This window comes from Rhinatrema bivittatum, chromosome 2 (genome assembly GCF_901001135.1).
Source record: "Rhinatrema bivittatum chromosome 2, aRhiBiv1.1, whole genome shotgun sequence".
Lineage (NCBI taxonomy): Eukaryota > Metazoa > Chordata > Amphibia > Gymnophiona > Rhinatrematidae > Rhinatrema > Rhinatrema bivittatum.
This window is the reverse complement of record NC_042616.1, coordinates 665,339,962-665,364,360: the sequence shown is the minus strand read 5'-3', so window position 1 is coordinate 665,364,360 and position 24,399 is coordinate 665,339,962. Positions and strand designations below refer to the sequence as shown.

Sequence of the window (24,399 nt, the reverse complement as noted above, 5' to 3'; positions counted from 1 at the left end):
AGACGCTCTGATCTAATGAATCTCACACAATATGGCTAAAGCAGGGACATGATACATCTGTAAGTCTGCATAAATCTCTGATCGACTGAGGCAATCTATTCCATCCAAAAGGCGCAACGATATAAAATTCATTTCTTGGTGACAATGGCAGGCAAAGCCCAGTTCACACTAATAGCAGAGAAAACATATATTGAGAAACAGACTGACATTCAACCTGAAATCCTAAAATTAGCCATTTTTGAACGGCATCTTCTCTTCTATGGCCAGAACTAGACTACTGTTCAATTCTTGGGGCAGAATGTTTTCGATTTCTCTCGGTTACCCCAAAATCCAGCCACTAAAACTTGACAGCAGTCAGCCTCGCTCTCGATGATGTCAGGCCGTTGACATACAAAGCACGTGACCTGCGCTCGGCTGCTCCGCCCGGCGATCTCGAAAACGCCTCTTCAGATGAGGTGGACGAGCGGTGCACCTCTTACGTACTGCAACTGACTACCTTAGCTGAGCTTCGCCCTTCCTAAAGCTCGGGTGGAGCGGACATGACAGCCGTTCTGGCGCGGATTGAGCGGCTGAGCTCAAGGGTGGTGCGAGTGCTGGGCTGCAACCCGGGTCCCATGACCCTACAAGGCACCAACACGTACCTGGTGGGGACGGGACGGAGGTAAAGAGCGCGAGAGCTCCGCGTCTCGTTAACGTCATCAGCGGCGGCAGGAAGTCTTGACGTGATATAATAATAGCTTATTATTGCGCCGTTATGAGCGCTAGCGAGGCTGCGCAGTGATAACGATAGAACTGCTGAGTCATCTGCCTCAGTTTTGGAAGTAAAGTAAAAAGAAAATTCTTAAATTCATATTGGAAGCTGTTCTACCGTGATAGGAACCTAAAACAGTCAAACGTTAAGACTATTTTTGGAAAACCGTTTGCAGTCGTTTTAGTTCCTTTGGAAATTTGCTGACATGAAAAATCTCTAAATTGAAGCCCAGACTTCTGAATATATTATTACAATTGTTTTAACATCTCGCTCGCCTTTCCAGTGTATGCTCAAGACAAGGAATAACAGATGCAGCATGTAACCGAATAAACATAACTTTGCAGTAAGTTCAATAAAATACAGTAAAAGAAAAATATAAAAATAAATGTTTCCTAGCATGTAGACAGATGGACACAGGACCAGTGGGTTATGATTCCCTGCCAGCAGATGGAAATGTCCTCACAGTATATATACACCTGCAGTGACTCCAGCCTGCCAGTATTCTCTGTCTCCAGCAGCCTATGGGGATTGCTGTGAATTTTGAAAGGAGAAATTTATATTGAGAAACAAAAGCCCCACACTCCTGTGGTGATACCTAAAGGTCGCTTCCACAGTTGAGAATTCCTGAGATGATTTCCATGATCTCTCAGAGGTGTGCCTTGGTCCGGTAGCTGGTTCCCAGCATGGACATAGCTGCTTGTACAGTTGAAAGGCAGCAGGTGCAGAAGGCCAAGCACAGCGGTGATGGCAGATGCCCTCTCCCCCCACAGCCGGAGACCATCTTTGTTCTCAGCCATTAAGCGCTGAGTTCCGGTAAGTTTAAAAAAAAAAAAAGAATTTTTACCTACAGAGACAGGGTTTTTAGGCCTTCCTTCGGTGTCTGTGCTTGGCGTGGCGTCCCGATGTTCCCGCTCCCGTTGGGATTAGGGGAACTGGGCAGTCTGGTGTGTTGAGCAGCTCAGGTGGGCTAGGACCTGCAGTAGGCTTTTCTCCACGCGCCACGTGGTAGGCTGTGGCGGTGTTTTCACACGTTCTTGTGCATACTTTCCTGCCCTCTGCAGGACATCAGTGTGCATGGTGCAGCGGCTATGCTCACATTTGCGCACCGCGCTAGGCACGACTTTGGTGCGCGTAACTTTTTTGAGCATGGTGATACGCTCTAGTGGGGTGCCCTAGTAGTGCCTGTGTCTTGCTGTGCTTATTGCTGGGCATCTATAATTTGTGCGTGCAACTTTTTTAAGCAAGAGCCGTTTGAACGCACAGTTAGCGCTGCTCAAGGCTCCGGTAAACAAGAAGCCTAAGCGCCTTTCTCTTTGTGTTGCCTGTCTTCCGATATGTCAATGCTGTTCGGATGCTCAGGGAGAGTTGTCTTCCTTGGACTTTGCTAAGCCTGGATCCTCTCATTCTGATGATAGCCTTCTTACGGTTTTAGCTGGAAGTGCGCCAGATCTTGGTACTCCATTGACTGGCTCCTCCACAGGAGAGGGCAGGTCAGTTGGGCCTGCTTCAATACCTTCTGGGCTTGGTCTGGATCTGGCTGCTTTTTCTTGGGTGGAGTTTTTTTTCAAGGTTTACAAGCCTTTGTTCAGGCGCAGTCCTCCACTTTGCCCACTCCAGTCAGGTAGGACCCTCAGCTGGAGGCCCATCCCGCTTCCAATCCTATAGTTAAGAGCCGTGGCAAACCTCGGTTTCCCATGGGTATCCCCAGTGAAGACCCGGATGGTATGGATAATGAGGCGGATCCTGATTCCTTGGAAGAAGGTGAAATTCCTCCTGGTTTGGAGCCGTATCACACCTTGTTATGGTTCTTTCATAGAGATGAACTTCTGGCCTTGATTTCCCAGATATTGATGATGCTGGGAGTGCCTGGAGCGGATTCTATGTCGGAGCCGAGGAAGAATCCCATTTTGGTATACTTGCGTAAAGCCTCTTGCGTTTTTCCAGTTATAGATGCCATTCAAGAATTGATTGATCTTGAATGAGACGCCCCGGAGGCAAATTTCAAAGGGAATCGGGCATTGGAAGGCCTATACACTCTGGATCCAGAGAGAGCTGGATGCTCTTGTCTGTGCTGTATCTAAACTGACAACTAATCCTATGGAGGGAGGAGCGGCCTTGAAGGATGTGCAAGATAGGCAGATTGAATCTATCCTTAAGCAGGCCTTTGACGCAGTGGTGATGACCTTGCAGATTTCTTCCTGTTCCGTTCTTGTGGCATGTTCTTCTCTGCTTCTCTCTCAGGAGGTGGATTATTCAGGGGTGAATTCCAGAGCAGTTATGGAATCCGCTGCCACTTTTTTGGCAGACACGGGCTGTGATTTGGTCTATATCTTGGCCAGAGGAGTGGCTTTCAGTAGTGGCAGCCAGATGTCAGCTGTGGTTGCGGAATTGGTAAGCTGACACAGCCTCCAAGGCTAATCTTACAAAAATGCCCTTTAAAGGCTCAACTTTTGTGTGGGAGCGAGTTGGAAAAGCTGGCCAGTAAGTGGGGTGAATCTCCAGTTCCCCAGTTACCGGAGGATAAGAATCAGTTGCAGTGCCCCTTTTCTATGAGGGGTCTCAAGGGTTCCAAGCGTTTTCGTCCCAACAGAAGTCTGACCTTTCAGAGGACTCTGCCTTTTGGTAAGTCTCAGTCCTTTCATCCCCGACAGCCCAAGAGAGGAGTAGGCTCAGGTGGCGGACCATCCCGAGCTTCCCAGTGAAGGTTTGCCGACACACTTTCGGGAGGAGGAGATAGGGGGACACCTATCTCTCTTTTATCAGAGGTGGGTCAAGATCACATTGGATCAATGGGTCTTGGAAGTGATATGGGAAAGCTGTGCGCTTGAATTTCGCAGCATCCTCTGGACATGTTCAAGGTGTCTCTTTGCCACTCCATACAGAAGAAGCAAGCATGGTGCTTCTGAGGCTCCTCCGGCTGAGGGCTGTGGTTTCCATGCCTGAGTCTCACAAAAATACGGGGCACTATTCCATTTATTTTGATGTGCCCAAGAACGAATGTTCCTTTCATCCCATCCTGGACCTCAAGAGTGTCAACAATCATCTGCAGGAGACTTGTTTTCGCATAGAAACATTACAATATGTGATAATGGCCATACAATCAGGGTAGTTTCTCACCTTTCTGGATCTGTCCAAGGCTTACCTTCATATTCCATCTGTTTGGAGCTTTAAGGTGCTGGGTCACCATTATCAGTTTTGGGCGCTGCCCTTTGTTCTGGCCGCTGCCCCTAGCACATTTTCCAAGGTTATGGTGGCTGTGGTAGCAGCTTTGAGAAAAGATGAGATCCTGGTACACCCATTCTTGGGCGACTGGCTGATGTGGGGCAAGTCTTTGGCAGAGAGTAGTCTGGTACCAGTAAGGTAATTTCCTTGCTGCAGGAGCTCAGTTGGGTGGTGAACCTGGCTAAGAGCAGTCTCCAGCCTTCTTAGTCATTGGAGTATCTGGGAGTTCATTTCGACACGAGGCTGGGCAAGATTTTTCTACGAGACGCACAGATCCAAATGTTGATGTCTCAGGTGCGTCACTTGGTGAACACTATCCGCTCGAACATGCGGAGCTATCTACAGGTGCTTGACTTGATGGCAGCAACCCTGAAAGTGGTACCATGGGTGAGGACACATATGCGTCCTCTTCAGCACTCACTGCTGTCTCAGGACTATTCAGTTCAGCTCCACTTGCCAATGGAAATCTGCTCTCATCTCCAGTGATGGTTGCAGGAGGCTCAACTGAGAACGTACGTGTTAGGAATAGGCTCCCGTGGAGGGAGGAGTTAGCAATCTGTTAGGGTTCGGCTCCTGTGGTAGGAGGAGTTAACAATCTGTACACTCTACTCCTCAAGAAGGGAGGAGTTAGTAATCTGTTACGGTTCTCCGTGAGGAGTAGCAATCTGTATGAACTGGCTCCTGTGGAAGGAGGAGTTAGCAATCTGATATGCTCAGCTTCTGTAAAGGGAGTAAACAAACTATTATGGTATAGACTGCGGAGTAGCAATCTGTTATGAATCTGTAGATGGAGGAGTAGCCATCTGTTACCAGTGGAGTGCTTGGAGAGGACACTTAGCTGTAGAGGAATGTAGATAGGTGGATCCTTGGGCCTATGGCAGATGACTGGGCTCCCAGGAGGATATCCTGAAAGGGACCTCCGGCTAGGCTTGGGTATGGAGACAGACACAGATAATTCTTTTATTAGACAGGTTAGTAGAACCACCAGAGGTGGCAGTAGTGAGCTGATATGCCCGGCAGGGCTGAAGTCCCTCAGGTACTGGAACAGCGATCCCAGGGTTGCTGAGCTGTAGAGAAACTTATAGATAGTGAGTAGACAGGGTATGCTGTTTCATAGCCAGAAATGGATGACAACTCCCATAAGGTCTTAAAGAAGCTCAGTAGGTGGAAAGGGTTAGGCCCTCGAGGAGCGAGTACCTGATTCCAGGGAAAGCTCTGAGAGAGCGATGGTAACTCACAAATGTCTGTATCTGCGATAGCTTCCAGGCAGTAGAGAATCTTCAGAGTGTTCAGGAACATGGGCCCTCAAGGAGCGAGTACCGGTTCCTTATCTGCAATCTGAAATAACGAAAAGAGAGCGGGGCCCCCGAAGAGCGGGTACCCCTGGTAAGTCCGAGGAGGCAGAGTAGCTTGGACGAATCCTTGCTAACTCGATTCGTTAGCGAATACTGAGACCTTTTATATTGGAAGTGGATGACGTCAACTCAGGGGGCGCCCCCGAGGTTCGCGCCCTTGCTGGTACATCAGTCGGAGCGCGCGTCCTACGTCATCAGGCAACATGGCGGATCCGCAGCGTCGTGCCGGTCTGGGGATGCCAGAGGGAGACGGCAAGAAGACTCCGCAGCAGCCAACCATCCATCAAACCTGGAGGGAGTCGCCACAGAGGTAAAGAGGGCGGAATGAGGGCGTCGAGCAGCGACGGACGCAACAGTATGTTTCCTTGTCCTCCCTGAACTGGTTGGTGCTCACAACAGATGTGAGTCTTCAGGGTTGGGGAGCTCACTATCTGGAACTGATGGCCATGGGATGTTGGACGGCCGAAGAGGCTCTCTAGAACATCAATCACCTGGAAGCCTGAGTGGTAAGGTTGGCATGCTTGCAGTTCAGCCACAGCCTACTAGGTCAAGCGTTCCGCTTGATGTCGGACAACGCGATGATGGTAGCCTACATCAATTGCCAGGGAAGAACCAAGAGCCAGCGAGTGTCTCAGGAAATAGACCAACTTATGGAATGGGTGGAAGGTCATCTTCAGATGATCTCGGTCTCTCACATCGCAGGAAAAGATAACATATGAGCAGACTTTCTCAGCAGGGAGAGTCTGGACCCCGGAGAATGGGTGTTGTCCGCCAAGGCGTTTCAGCTGATAGTAGATCGCTGGGGCCTTCCATCCCTAGACCTGCTGGTGACTTCTCGCAATGTGAAGGTTCCTTGATTCTTCAGTTGCAGGAGAGATTCGTAGTCCCTGGGCATCAATGCTGTCGTAAAGGTCTGGCCAGAGACGAGTTGCTTTATGCCTTTCCTTCGTGGCCTTTGCTGGACAGGGTCATTTGCAGAATCGAAATCCACTGGGGGCTAGTATTCCTTGTGGCTCTGGATTGGCCCAGGCATCCATGGTATGCGGATTTGTGAGTCTCCTGGTGGAGGACTCCCTTTGTCTTCCGACGCACATGGATCTGTTATAGCAGGGGCCGGTTCTTCACAAGGATCCAGCTCTGTTCTGTCTTATAGTTTGTCCCTTGAGAGGGCTTGCCTGTTGAATCCTGGATATTCTTCTGCAGTGATTGCAACCTTACTCCGCACTTGGAAGTGTTATGGTTATGGGTGTTTGGGTGGATCCTTGGACACTGTGGCAACTGACCACGCCCACGGGGGGCAGTCCCGTGAGGGACCACAGTTTCAGGCTAAACTCCAGACAGACAAACACAGATTTAATCTTTTATTAAACAGTATATGAAGCCACCAGAGGTGGCAGTAGTGAGTAGTGGTTGTAGAGCCCTCTCACAGGACACTGGAACAGCAGATCCTCTGTAGGCAGTGCTGTAGTGGAACAGAAACTGAGAGTTATGAGCACACAGTAGAAATAGCATTCAGAGTCCCAAATAGAATAGGAGAGCTCCGAGACAGGGAGAGCAGGCCCTCGAGCGAGTACCTGATCCCTTAGAGCAGGGAGACTGTAGCGTTGTACTCACTAGCAGTAGCAGAGATTCCACTAGACGAGAGGTCTGGCACCGGAGCAGAGGGCAGGCCCTCGAGGAGCGAGTACCCTATTCCTGTGAAGCAGTACTGCAGAGAGAGATGTTTTCTGTACTCACAGATGATGACTGTAGTTAGTTCTTCCAAGTAGAAGGTAGAGGTTGCAGGCAGCGACACAGGGAACATGGGCCCTCGAGGAGCGAGTACCGGTTTCCTGATAACACCTGAAAGAAGCAGAGAGGCCCCCGAGGAGCGGGTACCCCGTTAGTGACCCCAAAGGGTAGTAAGAGTTCCAGTAGAGCTGGAATGGCAGAGTAGCTTAGGAACGGAGAGCGAATCCCATCCATACGAATTCCGTTGCTAACTCAATGAGCTAGCAAATGTAGTAGGCAGATATACCCCGGAGTCATGACGTCAGAACAGGGGGATACCCCTGAGGTTCGTGCCAATGTGGAAATAAAGATGAGGGCGGCGTGTGCGCACGCCCTAGAGGTACCTTGAAGGAGAATGGCGGGAGGCAGCACCATAGCCAGTCCGGGGACACCGAAGAGGTCGGCAAGCAGACGCTGCGGCGGCCATCAATCCAAGGTGAGCGGGAGGAGCTGCAAGTAGAGAGGTGTAGACGGGGCGAAGCCGTCGAAGACTGACAGACGCAACAGGAAGTTCTCCACTTCTCTAGCATATGTATGGGTTTGAGGCCTGGTGCAAGGAGCGCAGTGTTCTTCCTTGTTCAGTTAAGATCCTGTTTATTATGGATTATTTGCAGGATGGTTTGAATAAAGGATTGGCCCTTAATTCATTGAAGGTTCGGGATGCGGCTCTTACATGTTTCAAAGGCTCGGTAAGTGGTGTCTTCTTTTCATACCATCCTGATGTGGCCTGTTTCTTGAAGCAACTTCGGCCTCCCTTGCAGTTGCCAGTTCCTTTGTGGAGTCTTAACTGGTGCTGGACTTTTTAGCGGGCCTAAAGTTTCAACCGCTGCATGCCCTTTCCTTACTGTTATTGACCCTGAAGTCAGTGTTCCTGATTGCTATATGTTCTGCACATCGCATTTCTGAGTTGCAGGCCTTGTCTTGCTGGAAGCTGTTCCTTCGGGTGACTCCAGGGGCATTGCAGTTGCATACTGTTCCATCCTTCTTGTCTAAGGTGGTCTCGAAGTTTCATTTGAATCAGTCCATTTCTTTGCTGTCCCTGGATAAGTTATTGATGCGGAGGAGTATTGCCTCCTTCGTTCCTTGGATGTCAAAAGACTTGTCATGTGGTATCTGGAGGTTTCTGAACCTTTCTGAAAGTTGGATCTTCTGTTTGTTCTTCGTGGTGGAAGAAAGCAGGGTGAACCAGCTTCATGGCTACAATAGCTTGCTAGATTAAGGAGGTAGTCACAGCCACGTATGTGGATGTTGAAAAGCCATTGCCTACTCAGGTTAGGGCTTATTCCACTAGAGCTCAATTTCATGGGCGGAGGTTAAGTTGTTATCTCCCGCCGACATTTGCCAAGCTGCTACGTGGTCCTCCTTAAACACCTTTTCCAGGTTTATCATCTGGATGTGCAGACCCAAGAGGACGCAGCCTTTGCACGTGTGGTGTTGACTGGACCGCAGGCAGCCTCCCGCCCTGTTCGGGAGTAGCTTTGGTACATCCCACTGGTCCTGAGTCCATCTGTCTGCACGCTAGGAAATGGAGAAATTACTTACCTGATAATTTCGTTTTCCTTAGTGTAGACAGATGAACTCAGCTTCCCGCCCTCGGCTGCCAACTGATTGCATCAATAGTCCTCCTGTGGAGATACAAATTCCAAGGGATTACTGGTAGGTGTTCTTCCAGTCCCTAGCTTGGGGTACCTATGTTCTTACTTGAGTTCAGTGTTTGTTGATTGTTTTTAATAAAGTTTTTTTACTAGTCTTTTCACAGTTGCTTTTGAAGAGAATACTGGCAGGCTGGGGTCACTGCAGAGTTATATATACTGTGACGTCAGCTTGCTCCATCTGCTGGCAAGGGAGCATAACCCACTGGTCCTGAATCCATCTGCCTACACTAAGGAAAATGAAATTGTCAGGTGAGTAATTTCTCCATTAGTAATCTGACAGATAAATTACCCTAATCAGCAAGGACCTGGTAAAATCATAGAGAGCATAAATAAATAGTTAATCTTAACTGGTAACATTGTAACCTGTCATAATAACAATAATACAATAAATCATAAAAGCCTGTTGAAATAACTGGGATTTTGTTAAATATCTATTATTAGATGGATCTCTTTTGGTAACAGGTTCCAGAGAAGCATGGTAATACTTGAAAAAGCCTGTTCACGTGTCATGGATAGCCTCACTTTTATTGAAGGCACATGAAAGAAGGCTATGTGCTCTGTCTTCTATTTGTCGCTTGTATAATGTTACCAGATGTACCCAGTGCTGCACAAATACCCATAAGAGACAGCTTATAATCTAGTCAGGACACATGGACAAAACAAAGATTGGTTGTGGTATAATAAGAAAGTAACATGCATTTTTAACTTTATAAAATGCCTAGTTTCCACTTGTTTTCGGAAAATAAATGTAAGGTTGCCAATTATTTTAGTGAAAAAATTCTTGATATCCCTTGCTTTTCCTCCATAGGATAATATGTTTTATAGTATTGCAGAAAAAAACAACAACAAAAAAGAAAAACCCACACTTGACTGTATTGTGAACAGTCAGTAGGTGTTTCTATTGAGCAATAGCTGAGACTTTCTCTACCCCCCAGACTGTGAATGCTGCCCTGCCCCTTAACATTCCCAACCCTGAGGAATTAATACCAGATCTCCCACATGCCATTGGCAGCATTTTTAATCAAAGTGGTACTCTCAGTTTCTTCAGCAGAAAATATTTTTCTTTGGGCATCATTTTATTTTTGGTAGATGATAGAACGATTTTGGGTTACCATATGGCTCCAGGTCATCAAGGCCAGGCTGAGCCAGACCCGGTCTGAATGAAACAAAAGTGACTCTGCCCTCCATGTTAACCTGAAGCCATCTGTCAACCTTTATGAATTTTTCTTGTAGTTTCTCCCAGCTGTGTAACACTATTGTATAGTGCAGGGGTAGGCAACTCCAGTGCTTGAATACCACAGCTTGTTCTGGTTTTCTGGATATCTGAAATGAATATGCATGAGATATATTTGCATATTGTGGAAGCAGTGCTTGCAGATATCTCATGCATATTCATTGTGGATATCCTGTAAACCAGACCTGTGAGTGGCACTGGACCGGAGTTGCCTACTCCTGGTATAGCATACTGGCATGATTAATTTAGTTACATATTTTTGAATTTAGTTACATATTTTTTAAGTCTCATGGGTGTTTATCTTTTCTTTTCTTGGTATTTCCTTTATGAAAGAAGTCTAGTCATGACTCATGCTATGCACCTGTTTGACTCATGATAGAATATTTCTAACTTAAAAATGAAGTTATGAACAAAACCATTGGGCTAGCTATGTACAGAGCAGTGCAGTATAGAATGATTCTGGTGGAAGACTGCAGGGAAAGGTACTGAAAACTAATTGTAGTGTTTCTGTTTTGTAAAAAAATGCATTTTGGGAAAGATAGTTCCAATTTTTAGTAAATAAAATAGGAGAGGTAATTATGAGACTCTGCCAAAATAACATGCCTGCTTTGGCCTCTGTGGTGGTCTTATTCCCAGCTCTTTTTTTATTAGGTTTTGTTTTGTTTAAGACTTCTGTTTATTGGCTAAATTGAAAAACATTGTCTTCTTTTTCCCTCAGTCTGTATCTCCATTCTTGGCTTAGATCCAAAACATCTTTTCTGTTCTAAGGGCTCCTCAGCTGTGAAAATTCTTATTGGAAGATGGGCCTCCCCTCGCATCCTCCCAATAGCTCTGCTGATAGCAAGCATGGAGCTGGGGTGATAGATCAGAATGAGCACAGGGGCGGAGGCTTGAGAGAGTGGCGGGGACAAGCTGCTGGGAGGGAAAGCCTTAAAATACTGATTTTATGTCTCTTCATAATATATTAAATACCTTTAAAAAAAAATTATAAACCCCTCAAACAGAAGCCATAATTATATTTTTATGCTTTTTTTTTTTTTGGGGGGGGGGAGTAAACCTATGCACTGTGTCCATTCTGTTTTCAAATATCTATTTTCCAAAATTAATTGTTACGTTCTTGAGGCTACATTTCTATTCTTATTGCATTTGATATTCTGCTTGAAGAGAATACAAATAAGTGGCTTACAATAATAAAACATACATAATTGTGATAATTTAAAAACAAAGTATAATAGCACATATCATATAACAAGAAAAACAAAAAGAAACACAAATGTAACTAAAATTCCAGCACATCCTAATCTCAAAAATCGAGTCCCTAAATAATAGAGTTCTTGCTCTGTATCCCTGTTGCTTATACATAAATCACACATTTGAGTCTTAATTTTAGTTGATTTTCCTACCAGTAGGCAGTTAGGTTTAAGGTTGCCATTAGGGTTATTTTGACACTGGAAATCCTTGCCTTATTATTAGGGTGGCACCTGCACTGGTAGCTGACAGCAAGCAAACAGCACTAGGAAGCTCTTTCAGAAATTTCATTTGTTTCTCCTGAGGAATGAAATAGAAATCAGAATGAAAAGCATGGTCCTTAATGATTTGTATTTTAACTGCTAAGTGAATTATGGGAAAAGATGCTGCTGTTTTAATATTTAATTCCATTCTTTTGGGATGATGATTATTTAAAAATAATATATGGAAAAGTGAATGCACTGTGAATAATTTCCTTCTCATTTTCTTGATGAACTTCAGTAGAGAAAGATTGAGTAAGTTAACCGGTAAAAGAAAGCCCCTTTCAAATTCAGAAGAAAAAAAAATAGACCACTAGGAGGACTGCAGAGATGGTGCCCTTAACTTTTGGGAGGGAAGGGGGCTTACGAGCTCTTAGCACAGCAATACATATTGGTTAACATGAGTGTGACACAGGAACAGTCTTGGTGGGAACTGTCTTGCACCCTTGGTCTTGGGATTATGCTGTTACTCCTAAGCTGCATAAGGAAAGTGGTAGAAAAATGGAAGTCTTTGGTGGTGATGTGCATGAAGGCTCAGAAGAGCAGCCACTTTGGATCCCCCATCTCCTGCACATAATGCCTGATGATAGTAGCTAGGTCAGCTACATCCCAGCTAATTGTTGCAGGACTAGGAGCTTCCTGGCAGCTGGTGAGTAGAACTAGGATAGCTTGCATTGAAGTACAGGAGATAGGAGGTTCTAACCTTTTTAAAAAAAAAGGTTTGACTGTTCTCCCCCAGAATCATTGGGTACAATGAGCCAGATTAATGTAAAACAGCTTTCTTTCCTAAGAAATTTAATTGGAAGAAAGCCATACCTTATTTGTATGTTCTTGAACTCCATCATTTTTAAAAGCCCATAGAAGAATTGCAGCAAATGCATACTGCAGAATGAGATGGTTTCGATAGCATGTCTAGGGATTATATTTTCCCCTTTAAATTATGTTCTTATTAGCTCACCTAAATCCTCTATGAAATATTTGGGTTTTTTTATGTAGAAGAGTTCTGATCGATACAGGAGAGCCAGCTGTACCAGAATACATCAACTGTTTAAAACAGGCATTGACTGAGTTCAACACCACCATCCAAGAAATTATAGTGACTCACTGGCACGTGGATCATACTGGAGGAATTTTAGATGTATGTAGAAGCATCGGAAGTGGTAGGTAGTGGTTTATTCCTTTTCTCTGTTTGTTGTCCCTTTCTTTGAATGCAGAGTCCTAATTGCCGTATTGGACCTGTGGAAAACGGGATTAGCTGTAGGCTGCGATCCCTTTCACTGGAGCAGTATAAGAATTATATATGAGCTTTCAAGACCACATAGGGTCCTTCTCTGGATGTCCCTTAAAAGGGACCCAAGTAGTCTCAAAAGCCCATGCACAACATTATTTTTGCATAAGTTCTACATTGGTCCAATGAAAGGTATTTCAGCCTTCACAAAATTCTATGCTTTGGAAGGGCATTATTTGTGCAATCTAGCAAATCCAGTCCACTTCCTGCAGAAACTGACTTCAGCAGATTTAGTCTGAGAATGCCAGATTTTTCAGAGTCAATTCCAAACAGATCTGGATTTAGCACAAAGTAAAGCCATGCCACAGAATGGGCAAGCATTTCATTATGTGGAATTGGGATTTGATTTTTACACACAACCTAGGGCTTCTGACTTATATTTCAATGCTTTTCCTATCCTATCTCCATTTTCTTCTGATGCGCATGCTGGTTTTCTCTATCCTAGCTCCATTTTCTTCTGATGTGCACGCTGGATTTCTCTTTCACACTATGTTGATTCACTCTTTTTAATGAGATAAAAGTAAACCCAGAGCCAGTAAGGTTCCAGAATAATACTTGTTGCAACCAGCCAGTGTTATCATAGAATGAATTGGACAAAAAAAGCAAGGAAGTTAAATTATTTTTTTTTTTTTTTAAATTTATATCCGCATTTCATGACTAGTCAGCCACTTCCAAGCATATTACATTCAGATACCTGACTCAAAGGGCTTGCAATCTAAGTTTAAAAAAGGCCTCTTCCTGTGGTGGAGGTATAGTTTTAAAAAGTGCAGGAATCCTGTTACAATTGTTTACTGAATATGGAGAGGTAAAGTGTGTGTATATATATAAAACATTTTATATATATATAATTTTTTTTTAATCATTATTAAGAGGGATAGGACTACATCTCTTTTGTGTTCCTGCTGTCTTTCCACAGTAGATGTTTCTGTTAAACACACCCAGCAGTTTTCTAGATCTTGCCATAAGACCCTAGATTAGCCTATTACTGATTAAAATACTTATGAATAAACTGGATATAGACCTTGTTAACAGTGTTGTTGGGTTCAGCGGGTCTGTGGACAATAAAATCAAGAAATTTAGAAATCTGAACACCACAGACAAATTTCTTTTTACAGTCCAAAAACTAGTATGTTACAGGGCAGTGTTTCTCAACCACCAATCTGTAGATCGGCACTGTTTTTGCTGGTCTGCAGAGTAGCAATCATTGCAGGAGAAACCGGACCCGTGCTAGAGGTACTTGCTGCCATGAGTGGGACATTCTCTTCTGCCCTAAACCACCAAGTCAGAATGTCCTGGTACTTGCCTCACTCCAGGTCCCACAGCATTGCACAAAAAAAATTTTAAGGAGTTGCTAGCTGGCAGGCACGAAGGCTGCTGGAAGCAGCAAGTCTCTCAAAGGAGCAGCATCTGCCCATGCCACCACTGTTAAGTATTTTTAGCCTCTGGATGATTGGCCTAGTGGTTAGAGCAGTGGATTGTGAACCAGGGAAGACAGGGTTCAAATCCTGCTGCTGCGTGTGACCTTGGGTAAGTCACTTCACCCTCCATTGCCTCAGGTAGCAGTTAGATGGTAAACTCTCTGAGGATAGGGAAATACCTATAGTGGCGGAATGTAATCCACTTTGAAGTTCCTGAAAGGTGGAATATAAATAATAATAATCCTCTGGAAAGAAGAGATATGGTTTGTTTGGGGGTTTTTTCCACTCCCTCACAGTTCCTTTGTTACAATCCTTCAGGCTGATGCAATACAGTGTGCTCAGGTGAGCGCACTGGTTGACCCATGGTTGGACATGTGTTTTGAACGCGCATCCACAACTCCTTATACCATAAGCAGGCCAATGCAATTTCGGCATGGGGCCAGCAGATGGTAGATGTGCAAAACCTAAAGTCTGGAAATTTAAAAAAAAGAATAGATATAAAAAGTTTAAAGAAGATTTCCTCATGGGAGGTTGGCAGGTCCTGGTGGGGCCATCCCTTCCGGTACTGAGGTGGACGAACAGGGGAGTGGGGACCCTTTTAGAGCTCTGTCCTTTTGCCACCAGGGGTAGAAAGCTGGTGCTGCCAGTTCCCTCTCCCCCAGGAGGAGCTTGCAGAGCCTGCTGCCCTTCTCTGTGAGAGAGATAACATTTTAAAGTTTGTTAAAAAAAAATTTTTTTCTCATTTTGGGTCTGTGTCATCTCAGGGTGCAGATCAGGGAGACAGCCTTACAGGGGCTCAGCGGTAGCGGCTCACAGTGATTTTTTTTTCCCCTACTGAAGTCCTCTGGATGGCTGCCTACACATGTGATCGGACAGGCTTTAGACATGCCACGCAACAGTGGGCTGTACTGGGCCGGTTTCTGTTCCTGCTGCCTCTCTGGGAGAGAGAGCAGCTCGGGAACGTCAGCAGCAGCATCGGGGAAGCAGCGGGAACCTGGAAGGCTCACAAGCGATTCTACTGCATCAGTGGGTCCCTTCCTGATTAGCACGGAAGCAGAGGCCATTTTGTCTTCCTTCATGGCTGCTTTTGAAGCCTGCGGGGGGGGGGGGGGGGAATCTCCCTCCTCAGCTGTCCCCAGTTGATCAGAGCCCCATGGAGGGTTGGGGGGCCTGGGGGTCTCAGTTTGGGGAGGATCAGGACCTCCTGGGGGAGGATTCTGGTGATCCTGCAGCTTTATCAGATTTTGTTTTATTGTTGCATAAAGCATACCTGGCCAGAAAATCCATGAGGCGGTGTGTTTCCGGGTGTGAGGGGTCAATGGGCTCACAGCTGAGAAAGAGATCCAGAGTTTCACAGACAAGGGTTCAGCAAAACCTTGGTAGGTCTACTCAGTCAGATGTGGGCTCGTAGGATTCTGAGGATGGGGATCCTCCAGTGGGCAACCCTTCTGAGATAGAGCTTTCTCCAGATGGACAGGATACGGAGGAAGGGCTGGGACAAGCCCCAGCTGTGGAGGGAGACAATCCTAAGGTGGTTCGTCGTTTCCATAGGGAAGAGTTGTGACCCCTGATCCCCTATGTCCTTAAGGAGCTGAGGATTAAAGTTCCACGGGAAGAATGTGATTAGGAGGAGGTAGATCCAATCATGGATTGCTTAAGAGGTCCAGAGAAAGCTTTCCCCTTCCATAAGTCAGTCAGGAAGTTAGTGGTCAGGGAGTAGGATGCTCCAGAGACAGACTTAAAATTTGGCAGAGTGATGGATAAGTTATATCCTTTACCAGAGGACACGCTTGAGCTCTTAAGACTTCCAAAGCTGGATGCCTCGGGTCTCTGGGGTCACCAAGAAGACAACGATTCCAGTGGCTGGTTTTGCAGCGTTAAGATATGCAGGACAGGAAGCTGGAAGTCCATCTCAAAAAGATTTTTGAGGTGTCTGCCTTAGGCATTCGCGCTGCGGTTTGCAGCAGTTTTATGCTGCAGGCAGGCCTGCGTTGGGTACAGCAGTTGCAGACAGGAAAAGCGATGTCTACTTCAGAGGCAAAGCAGGCCGAGCAGCAAGAGGTGGTGGTGGTGGCCTATGGAGTGAATGCATTATATGACCTCATCAGGACTTCCTCCAGAACCAGGAGACTCCTTTGTTTACGAAATTGGTTGGCGGACATTTGGTCCAAGTTTCAGGAGTATTACCTTAAAAAAAACTGCTTTTTGGAGAGAACTTGGAAGAGCTCATAAAACATCTAGGGGAAAATAAAGGGCATAGATTGCCGGAGGATAAGCCGAAAGGGGAAAAAGGATCCTTTCCTACGCATTCTCACTTTAGGGTGAATAGACATTTTCATCAGAATAGGGCTTTGGGGGGAGCCCAGAGGCAAGGTACTGGGAGTCGGGAGTCCTAGAACCAGTCCTTTTAAGGTCGAAAGCCGAACAGAGATGGTTCCGGCCAGGGTGCCAGTGGAGCCAAGTCCACCCAATGAAGCGAGACCGGTCCACTCTTCGAAGCCAGCGATAGGGAGTTGGTTGTCTCTTTTTTACGAGGCGTGGGCCAAGATCATGATGGACTGGTGGGTCTTAAGTTGGATAATAGAAGGTTACGCTTTAGAATTTGCTCGTCCGCTAAAGGACTTGTTCACGGTCTCCCCTTGCACTTCCGTTACAAAAAAGGCATGTGGTACAGGAAACCATCATCCACGTACAGATGCTGGGAGCTATTGTTCCCATTCCTGCAGAGGAGCAGGAGACTGGAAGGTATTCCATTTATTTTGTGGTTCCAAAAAAAAAGGGGGGACCTTCCGTCCGATGTTGGACCTAAAAAGGTAACATAGCTCTCAAAGGTCCTCGTTTTCGAATGGAGACTCTGCAGTCAGTCATTGCTGCAGTACACAAAGGGGTGTTCCTGGCTTCTCTGGATTTGACCGAGGCATACTTGCACATAGCAATCCATCCAGATCATCAGAGGTTCTTGAGATTCATGATCCTCGGGACACACTTTCAATTTTGCACTCTTCCGTTTGGATTGGCAACTTCTCCAAGAACATTCACCAAGGTGATGGTCATGGTGGTGGCAGCTCTCAGAAAGGAGGGCATTCTAGTTCACCTGTATCTGGATGATTGGCTTATTTGGGTGAAGTTGGAGGTTCTTTGCAGGCAGGCGGTAGTGTTGGTGCTACAGCAGTTGAGATCCCTGGGTTGGGTAGTGAATCTGTTCAAAAGTCATCTTTCTCCTACTCAGGTGTTGGAGTTCCTGTGGGCACATTTTGACGCTAAGATTGGGAAGGTGTTTCTCACCAGGGAACACATTTGCAAGTTGCAAAGGCAAATTCTCAGTACAGTACCCAGGATCTGGAATTACTTTCAAGTGCTCGGTTCCATGGTTTTAACTTTGGAGTTGGTGCCTTGGGCATTTGCTCTCATGAGGCCTCTGCAGTCAGCGTTGCTTTCCCAGTGGAGTTCATTGTCAGAGCAGTTTTATCTGCCGCTATCTCTTATGGTCCAGTCTCTCGTGGTGGCTTGGACAGGACCACTTAGGTCACAGAGTGGTCTTAGAGGTTCTGAATTGGATAGTAGTTACCACAGATGCCAGTCTCTCTGGTTGGGGAGCTATATATCAGACTCGGTCGGCGCAGGGCCAGTGGTCAGCACATGATGCATTGTGGTCTATCAATCGGTTAGAGACGAGAGCGGTGAGGATCGTGTTGCATGCCTTTCTACCTCTCTTGTGCAGTCAACCAGTCAGGATTTTGTCAGACAATACGACAATGGTGGCTTACATCAGTCAACAGACTCGTACCAAGAGTCGACTGGTGGCTCAGGAAGCTCAGTAGTTAGTTTGCTGGGCGGAGCAGCATCTGACGTTTTTGGCAGCATCTCACAAAGCAGAGATTGACAATATGCAGGCAGCTGGATTCCGGGGAGTAGGAGTTATCGGAAGAAGCGATGCATCTTATCCATTGCAGATGGGACAGGCCCCACATGGACTTGATGGCAACTCAGTGAAATGCCAAGGCACTGCACTTCTTCAGTCGCTGAAGGGAACGCTGAGCAGAAGGGTCAATGCTTTGGTGCTTCCATGGCCACAAAGTATTCTCCTGTATGTGTTTTTGCCGTGGCCGCTGATGGACAAAGTGTTGCAGCAAATAGAAATTCATTCAGGAGAGGTGATTCTAGTGGTGCCAGAGTGACCTCGGAGGCCAAGGCTTGTGGATCTGGTCAATCTAGCAGTGGACGGGCTGTTGCATCTCACCCATCTACCAAACCTTCTACACCAAGGTCCCATATTTTCAGATCAGGCGGTTCACTTCTTCTTGCGGCTTGGCTTTTGGGTGGGAGTGTTTAAGGTGGAAAGGATATTCAGATGATGTAATTTCCACTCTGCTGCAAGCTAAAAAGACTTCAACATCCTTATAAGTGAGGGTCTGGAGAGTTTTTCAGAATTGTTGTGCAGAGCAGGGTTTTGATCCTATTCAAGCGTCCGTGGCACACATTTTGATCTTCTTACAACAAGGGTTGGTGAAAGGTTTGGCCTTTTAACTCCCTCAGAGTTCAAGTGGCGGCATTGGGCTATCTTCGAGGTAAGGTGCAGAGAGCAGCCTTAGTTACACATCCTGATGTGGTGCATTTTTTCTCCGAGGGGGTGAAGCATTTGCGTCCTCCGGTACAGAAGTTGTGTCCCTCCTGGAGCCTTAACTTGGTCCTCAAGGGCATGTGTGTGGCTCCATTTGAGCCTCTTAGGAGGGCAACTATGAAGGATATCACCTTAAAGGTTGTTTTCTTGGTGGCAGTTTGTTCCGCTAGAAGGATTTCAGAACTTCAGGCTCTATCATGTGTGGATCCCTTTTTGAGATTTACAGATTCCAGAGTCTCATTGCGTATGGTTCCTTCCTTTCTTCCGAAAGTGGTATCGTCGTTTCACTTGAATCAATCAGTAGAACTGCCGGCCTTTCCAAACCTGGATGCAGCGATGCCTCACGCGAGGGAGTTATGACTTTTGGATGTAAAGCGGGTGGTGGTGTGATATCTCAGGGTCACTAATAGCTTCCAGATGTCTGATCATCTTTTTGTGCTATGGAGTGGTGCAAAAAAGGGACATAAGGCTACAAAGTCCCACCATAGCGCGGTAGTTGAAAGAAGCGATAGGTTCAGCATACATTTGTCAAGGTCGTCCTATCCCTGAGGGGTTAAGGGCTCATTTTACTTGATCACAAGCAGCATCCTGGGCCGAATGTCAACAGGTATCGCCACAAGAGATTTGTAGGGTGGTTAATTGGAAGTCATTGCACGCTTTTGCCAGGCATTATCATTTGGATGTCCAGGCCCTGGAGCCCATGTGGTTTGATGAAAGTGTATTTCGAGTGGGGCTCCAGCAGTCCCACCCTGTTTAGGGAAGCTTGGTTACATCCGAGAAGTCTGGACTGATCTGGGTACATACAGGGAAAGGAAAATTTGGTTTTTACCTGCTAATTTTCATTCCTGTAGTACCATAGATCAGTCCAGAGGCCCTTCCCAGTTTAGGTGGGGGGAATTGGAGAGTCCGCTCGATCTATTATTGTAAATAGGCTGCACTTGGTTTCTCACGTTGTGAAGGTTGGAAAAACTTTTCCATTATAAGGTTCCTCTTCCTACTGCTCATTTAGGGTGACGGGATTATGTTACTGGTAGTTATTTTCAGTGGTATCTTGGCTTGGGTACAGATCAATACTGAAGGGACTGCAGGTGGCACACTAGGTTATGTGAAAAAACAAAGCAAGACCAAAGCCTTGGAAAGATAATTTAATCAATTAATTATAACCAGCCTGACTCTGGCCAAAGTTTCGCCTTTAACTTTTACTTTCGCTAGCATTGTTTGGAGAATACCTGTTAGTCTTTCAAAAGAACTTTGAAGGATTAGTCACTGAATCATACCACAAGTGATCAAACAAGTGAATACATTGCATCATCATATATGGTGCCCGGACATATACTCTACAATTTATCTAATACCAAGAACCCCTGATGCAGCCATAAAAAGCGAAACTTTGGCCAGAGTCGGGCTGGTTATAATTAATTGATCAAATTCTCTTTGCAAGGCTTCAGTCTTGCTTTGTTGTTTCACATCCGTGGCTATTCTAGACCGTTTACCGTCCTGCTTTGTGGGTCCTTCCTTACACTAGGTTATGTGGCAGTGTCAGCAAAACTTTCTCTGTCTCCATCTGCTGGAAAGGAGGCAAAACCCAGGAGTCTGGGTTGATCTGTGGTACTACAGGAATGAAAATTAGAGAGTAAAAACCAATTTTCCTTTCTGTATTTCCTCTGACTTAATATCGTGGCGATATTAAGTCGAGGAATAAAAAGGAGAACGATTAAAAAATTTTTTTTTAAAAAGTGTTAGCGATCAGGTTAGGAAAAGGGACGCTCGTAAAATTTGAACATTGTTTTCCTAACCCACTGACAGTCACCTCTCCTGGGTGCCCGCTACTGAGGAGGCACTAGGAGCGCATAGTTTCTTCTAGCGCCTCTTTTTTTACCTCGGCAGCCAATTTAAATATTGCATTGGCCTGCTTGTAATTAAACATTAGGCAATGGCTTATTTGAGACGGAGAGATTTCTGAAGGGAGTAGGGAGTGTATGTACTCCTCTCACTGCACTTTAGCCATGGAGGGGACCCCCCCAAGCTCTTCAGCCATATCAGGGAATTCCTCCTCCCTATTCTTCAGGAGCCTCCACCTAATTCTACCAGACAGGCAATCCATATCAGTTTAGGAGATCAGCCAACCAGTCCCTGCCATTAAAAATGTTGAGAACACTGATATAGGGCACAGTTCTGGCAGTTTTTTCTTCACATAGGCATATTGAGAGTTTAAATGTACCAGAAAATCAAAAATCACACTGTGAAGTATCATTCTTTAACCTGTCTAAATGTTTGGATTTTTTTTTTTTACTTTGGAAGAAATATTTAAATTTTCTTGTGAAGGTGTGGCAAGTGTCTTCTAAAGAACCTGCTTTTGGCTTCACCAAAGGACCAGAAATCCAAAAGGAAATTAAATTTAGATGGAGAAATGTAATGATAATTTTCTTATATCTAAAGTGACTGAGTAGAACATTCCTGGGAAATGTGTTGCTGTTATTGCTGTACAGTGGTACAGATTCAGGGCTTCATTTCTTTGCTGTGAGTGGTTTGGGATGTGACCTGCTCTTTTGTGTCTCTCTTTTTAAATTTCTTTTTTTAATAGATTCCAAGTTTTGCATAAGTAAACTTCCACGCAGTCCTTATGTTGAAGAGATTATTGGAAAAGGAGAGCAGAAGTATACATATGTAAAAGATGGGGATACAATAAAGACAGAGGGAGCTACCCTCAGGTAAAACTCAGCTTTCCGCTCTGTTCCTGTGCTTTTGCCTCATGAGAGGCTTCTAAGAAAACTAAAAAGTCATGGGAGAGGAGGCGATGTCCTTTCGTGGATTACAAACTGGTTAAAAGACAGGAAACGGAGAGTAGGATTAAATGATCAATTTTCTCAGTGGAAAAGGGTAAACAGTGGAGTGCCAAAGGGATCTGTACTTGGACCAGTGCTTTTCAATATATTTTATAAATGATCTGGAAAGGAATACGACAAGTGAGATTATCAATCTGACGTCAGCCCTAATACATATACCCCTGCAGGAAGTGCAGCTCTTCAGTATTTTCCGTCTCCATAGCAGTTAGGGACTCTATGCACGCTCGCACAGCGTTAGAGTAATTTTACCAAAGAAAATCGAAATAAGACGAAATCTTACCTCTACAGATGAGCCCCACTCTCCTGCAGTGACACCCATTGGGTCCCTCCCCCAGTTGAGGTGACTTCCGCGATCCCTTGGAGGTAAGCCTCGGTCTGGCAGCTGACCCTCGGCGGGGACCTAGCCCCCGACATCGGGTGAGGCTGAGAGGCAGCAGGTGCAACTTCGAGTGCGGTGGTGAAGGTATTTCCCCCCCCCCCCCCGCGTGTCCGGAGACTGCCCGGAACGAGACTGGGAAGCGCCGAGACAAGATAAGGTCGAAATCTATTTAAACGTCTCCGGTCGCCAGCCGGGACCAGTGCCACCGGGTTGATCCCAGGTGGCACTGGTGGCTAAGACCCCGGTTAGATCCGAGGATTCTCCCACATGGAGACCCTCCGAGGTGGTTGCCATATTGTTCGTGTTCCTGTTCGCTGCCCTGTCCGCCGTTCCGATCCATGCTCACAGAGGCGAGCCGTGCGCACAAATACTTTGTGCGCACAACGTCGCGCTCCCAAGTACCGTGCGCACAAGCGACACGCACAGCCACGCGCTTACTGTGCCTGGTGCATAACTTTGATCTGTGCGCCCAACAGCATGCACATCTCCTGAGTGCGCACCAAATCTACACGCACAACTTTGACGCACTGGAGCGCATAACTGTATTTTACACGCACAAGCCATGGCACCACAGGAAAAGAAACGCAAAGCTCAGGGCCTTTCCCTGCATGCCACATTAGAGCTGCACAGCATGAGGAGGCCATGGCCCTTCACAGTGTGAAGAGGCCCTAGGGGATCCATCTCATGGCCCTCCCCAGCCGGTACCGGGCTCCAGCCTCTCTAACAGTATGCTGGACCTAGAATTGCACAGTGGGCCCCCCCCCCCCCTCCCCCAGGGACACAGCGCCCCTTAGTCTAGACCCAGCATCTATCTCCTGGATGGAATTCTTCAAAGGTCTGCATACCTTCGTCCACATGCAACCGGAGCCTCCTATAATGCAGCCACAAGCTCCACCAGAGGACCTCAACGGCCGGGGACCCTCGATACCCAGGAAAGTGATCCCACCGTCCAGAAGCCCCACCTTCGGGGACACGGACGACTCAGATGAGGATTCAGAATCCCTGGAGGAAGAAGGGGAACTCCCTCCGGGTCAGAGCCCCACCGAACCATGAGATGCTTCTTCACCAAGGACGAGCTTCCAGACCTGGTCATACACATCTTAAAAGAGCTTGCTATCCCGGGTACAAGTGCCTCAGGGGAACCTAAGACAAACCCCCTACTAGAGGGACTCGTCAGACCTCCCGTCATTTCCCACTATTACAAGCCGTCCAGCAGCTAATTGACCTGGAATGTCCAGGATCGTGAAGCGTAGAAAACGCTGATGTTCTTGATGAATCGGAATGTGTAGGTAGGCTTCCGACAGATCCAGGGATATAAGGAACCCTCCAGGTTGTATCGCCCGTATTACTGAGTGTAGGGTTTCCATTCGGAAGCGAGGAATCTTCAGGTGACGGTTGACCGCCTTGATGTCCAGGATGGGCCCGAACGTTCCTCCTTTCTTGGGAACGATAAAACAGATGGAATAATGACCAATATGTATTTGCTGTGGTGGTACCGGAGTTATAGCCTCTAAGGCTAGTAATCTGGTCAGTGTAGCTTCCACTGCTATCCTCTTGGAAGGATCGTGGCAGGGGGATTCCACAACTTGTCCGGAGGGAGGTGGTGGAAGTCCAGATAATATCCCTCTCGAATGATGGATAGGACCTACTTATCCGAAGTTATCTTGACCCATCTTTGGTAGAATAGAGCAAGTCTGCCCGCTATGGCTTCTTCCTTTGGACGGGTCGGCTGATTTTCATTGTGGGATGCAGCTGGGGCCTGGTCCTGAGCTGGCTCCCCTTTTGTTGTGCACGTTCCGAAAGGACTGGCTTCGGCTTGCAGGGCAGGCTGCTTGATATGCGCTTCTATATGGGTTGAAGCGTTGTGATCCTCGGGGGAAGGGTCGCTGGTTTCTCTTATTCCTGTCCTCCGGTAGACGCAGCAGTGGGGATTCGCCCCATTTGTTGGCTAGTTTCTCTAGTTCGCTTCCGAACAGGAGGGTTCCCTTAAAGGGCATCCTTGTTAGTCTCGTTTTGGAGGATGCGTCGGCCGACCAGTTTCGGAGCCAGAGTTGTCTTCTGGCTGCCATGGCGGATGACACTCCTCTAGCTGCGATGCACACCAGATCAGAAGCGGCACCCGCGAGGAATGATACTGCTGGTTCCGGGGCCTCCTCAGGAGTATTGTTCCTGGTCTGTGATAAGCAGGCGCGTGTCACCATGGCACAGCAGGCCACGATCTGTAAAGACATAGCGGAGACGTCAAAGGACTGTTTGAGGATAGATTCCAGATGTCTGTCTTGAGCATCCTTGAGTGCTGCTCCTCCCTCCACTGGGATAGTAGTGTGCTTTGAGACCACGCAGACCATGGCA

The 24,399-nt window shown here is 46.6% G+C and overlaps 1 protein-coding gene across 3 annotated transcripts in view; it reads left to right on the top strand.

The window, feature by feature from the left end:
• The first annotated feature begins 403 nt into the window (after nucleotides 1-403).
• The window catches only part of LACTB2 (lactamase beta 2), a 56,702-nt gene continuing 32,706 nt past the window's right edge, over nucleotides 404-24,399 (top strand). For 2 of the 3 annotated variants that reach the window (XR_003854841.1, XM_029591448.1), the window contains exons 1-4: nucleotides 404-661; nucleotides 1,035-1,094; nucleotides 12,492-12,655; nucleotides 21,407-21,533. Coding sequence is in view for 2 of the 3 variants with exons in the window: in XM_029591448.1 (XP_029447308.1) it covers nucleotides 540-661; nucleotides 1,035-1,094; nucleotides 12,492-12,655; nucleotides 21,407-21,533 (473 nt within the window). In the remaining variant the exon portion in view is untranslated. The remainder of the gene's footprint in view (nucleotides 662-1,034; nucleotides 1,095-12,491; nucleotides 12,656-21,406; nucleotides 21,534-24,399) is intronic. The other variant, XM_029591449.1, reaches the window with a different exon arrangement.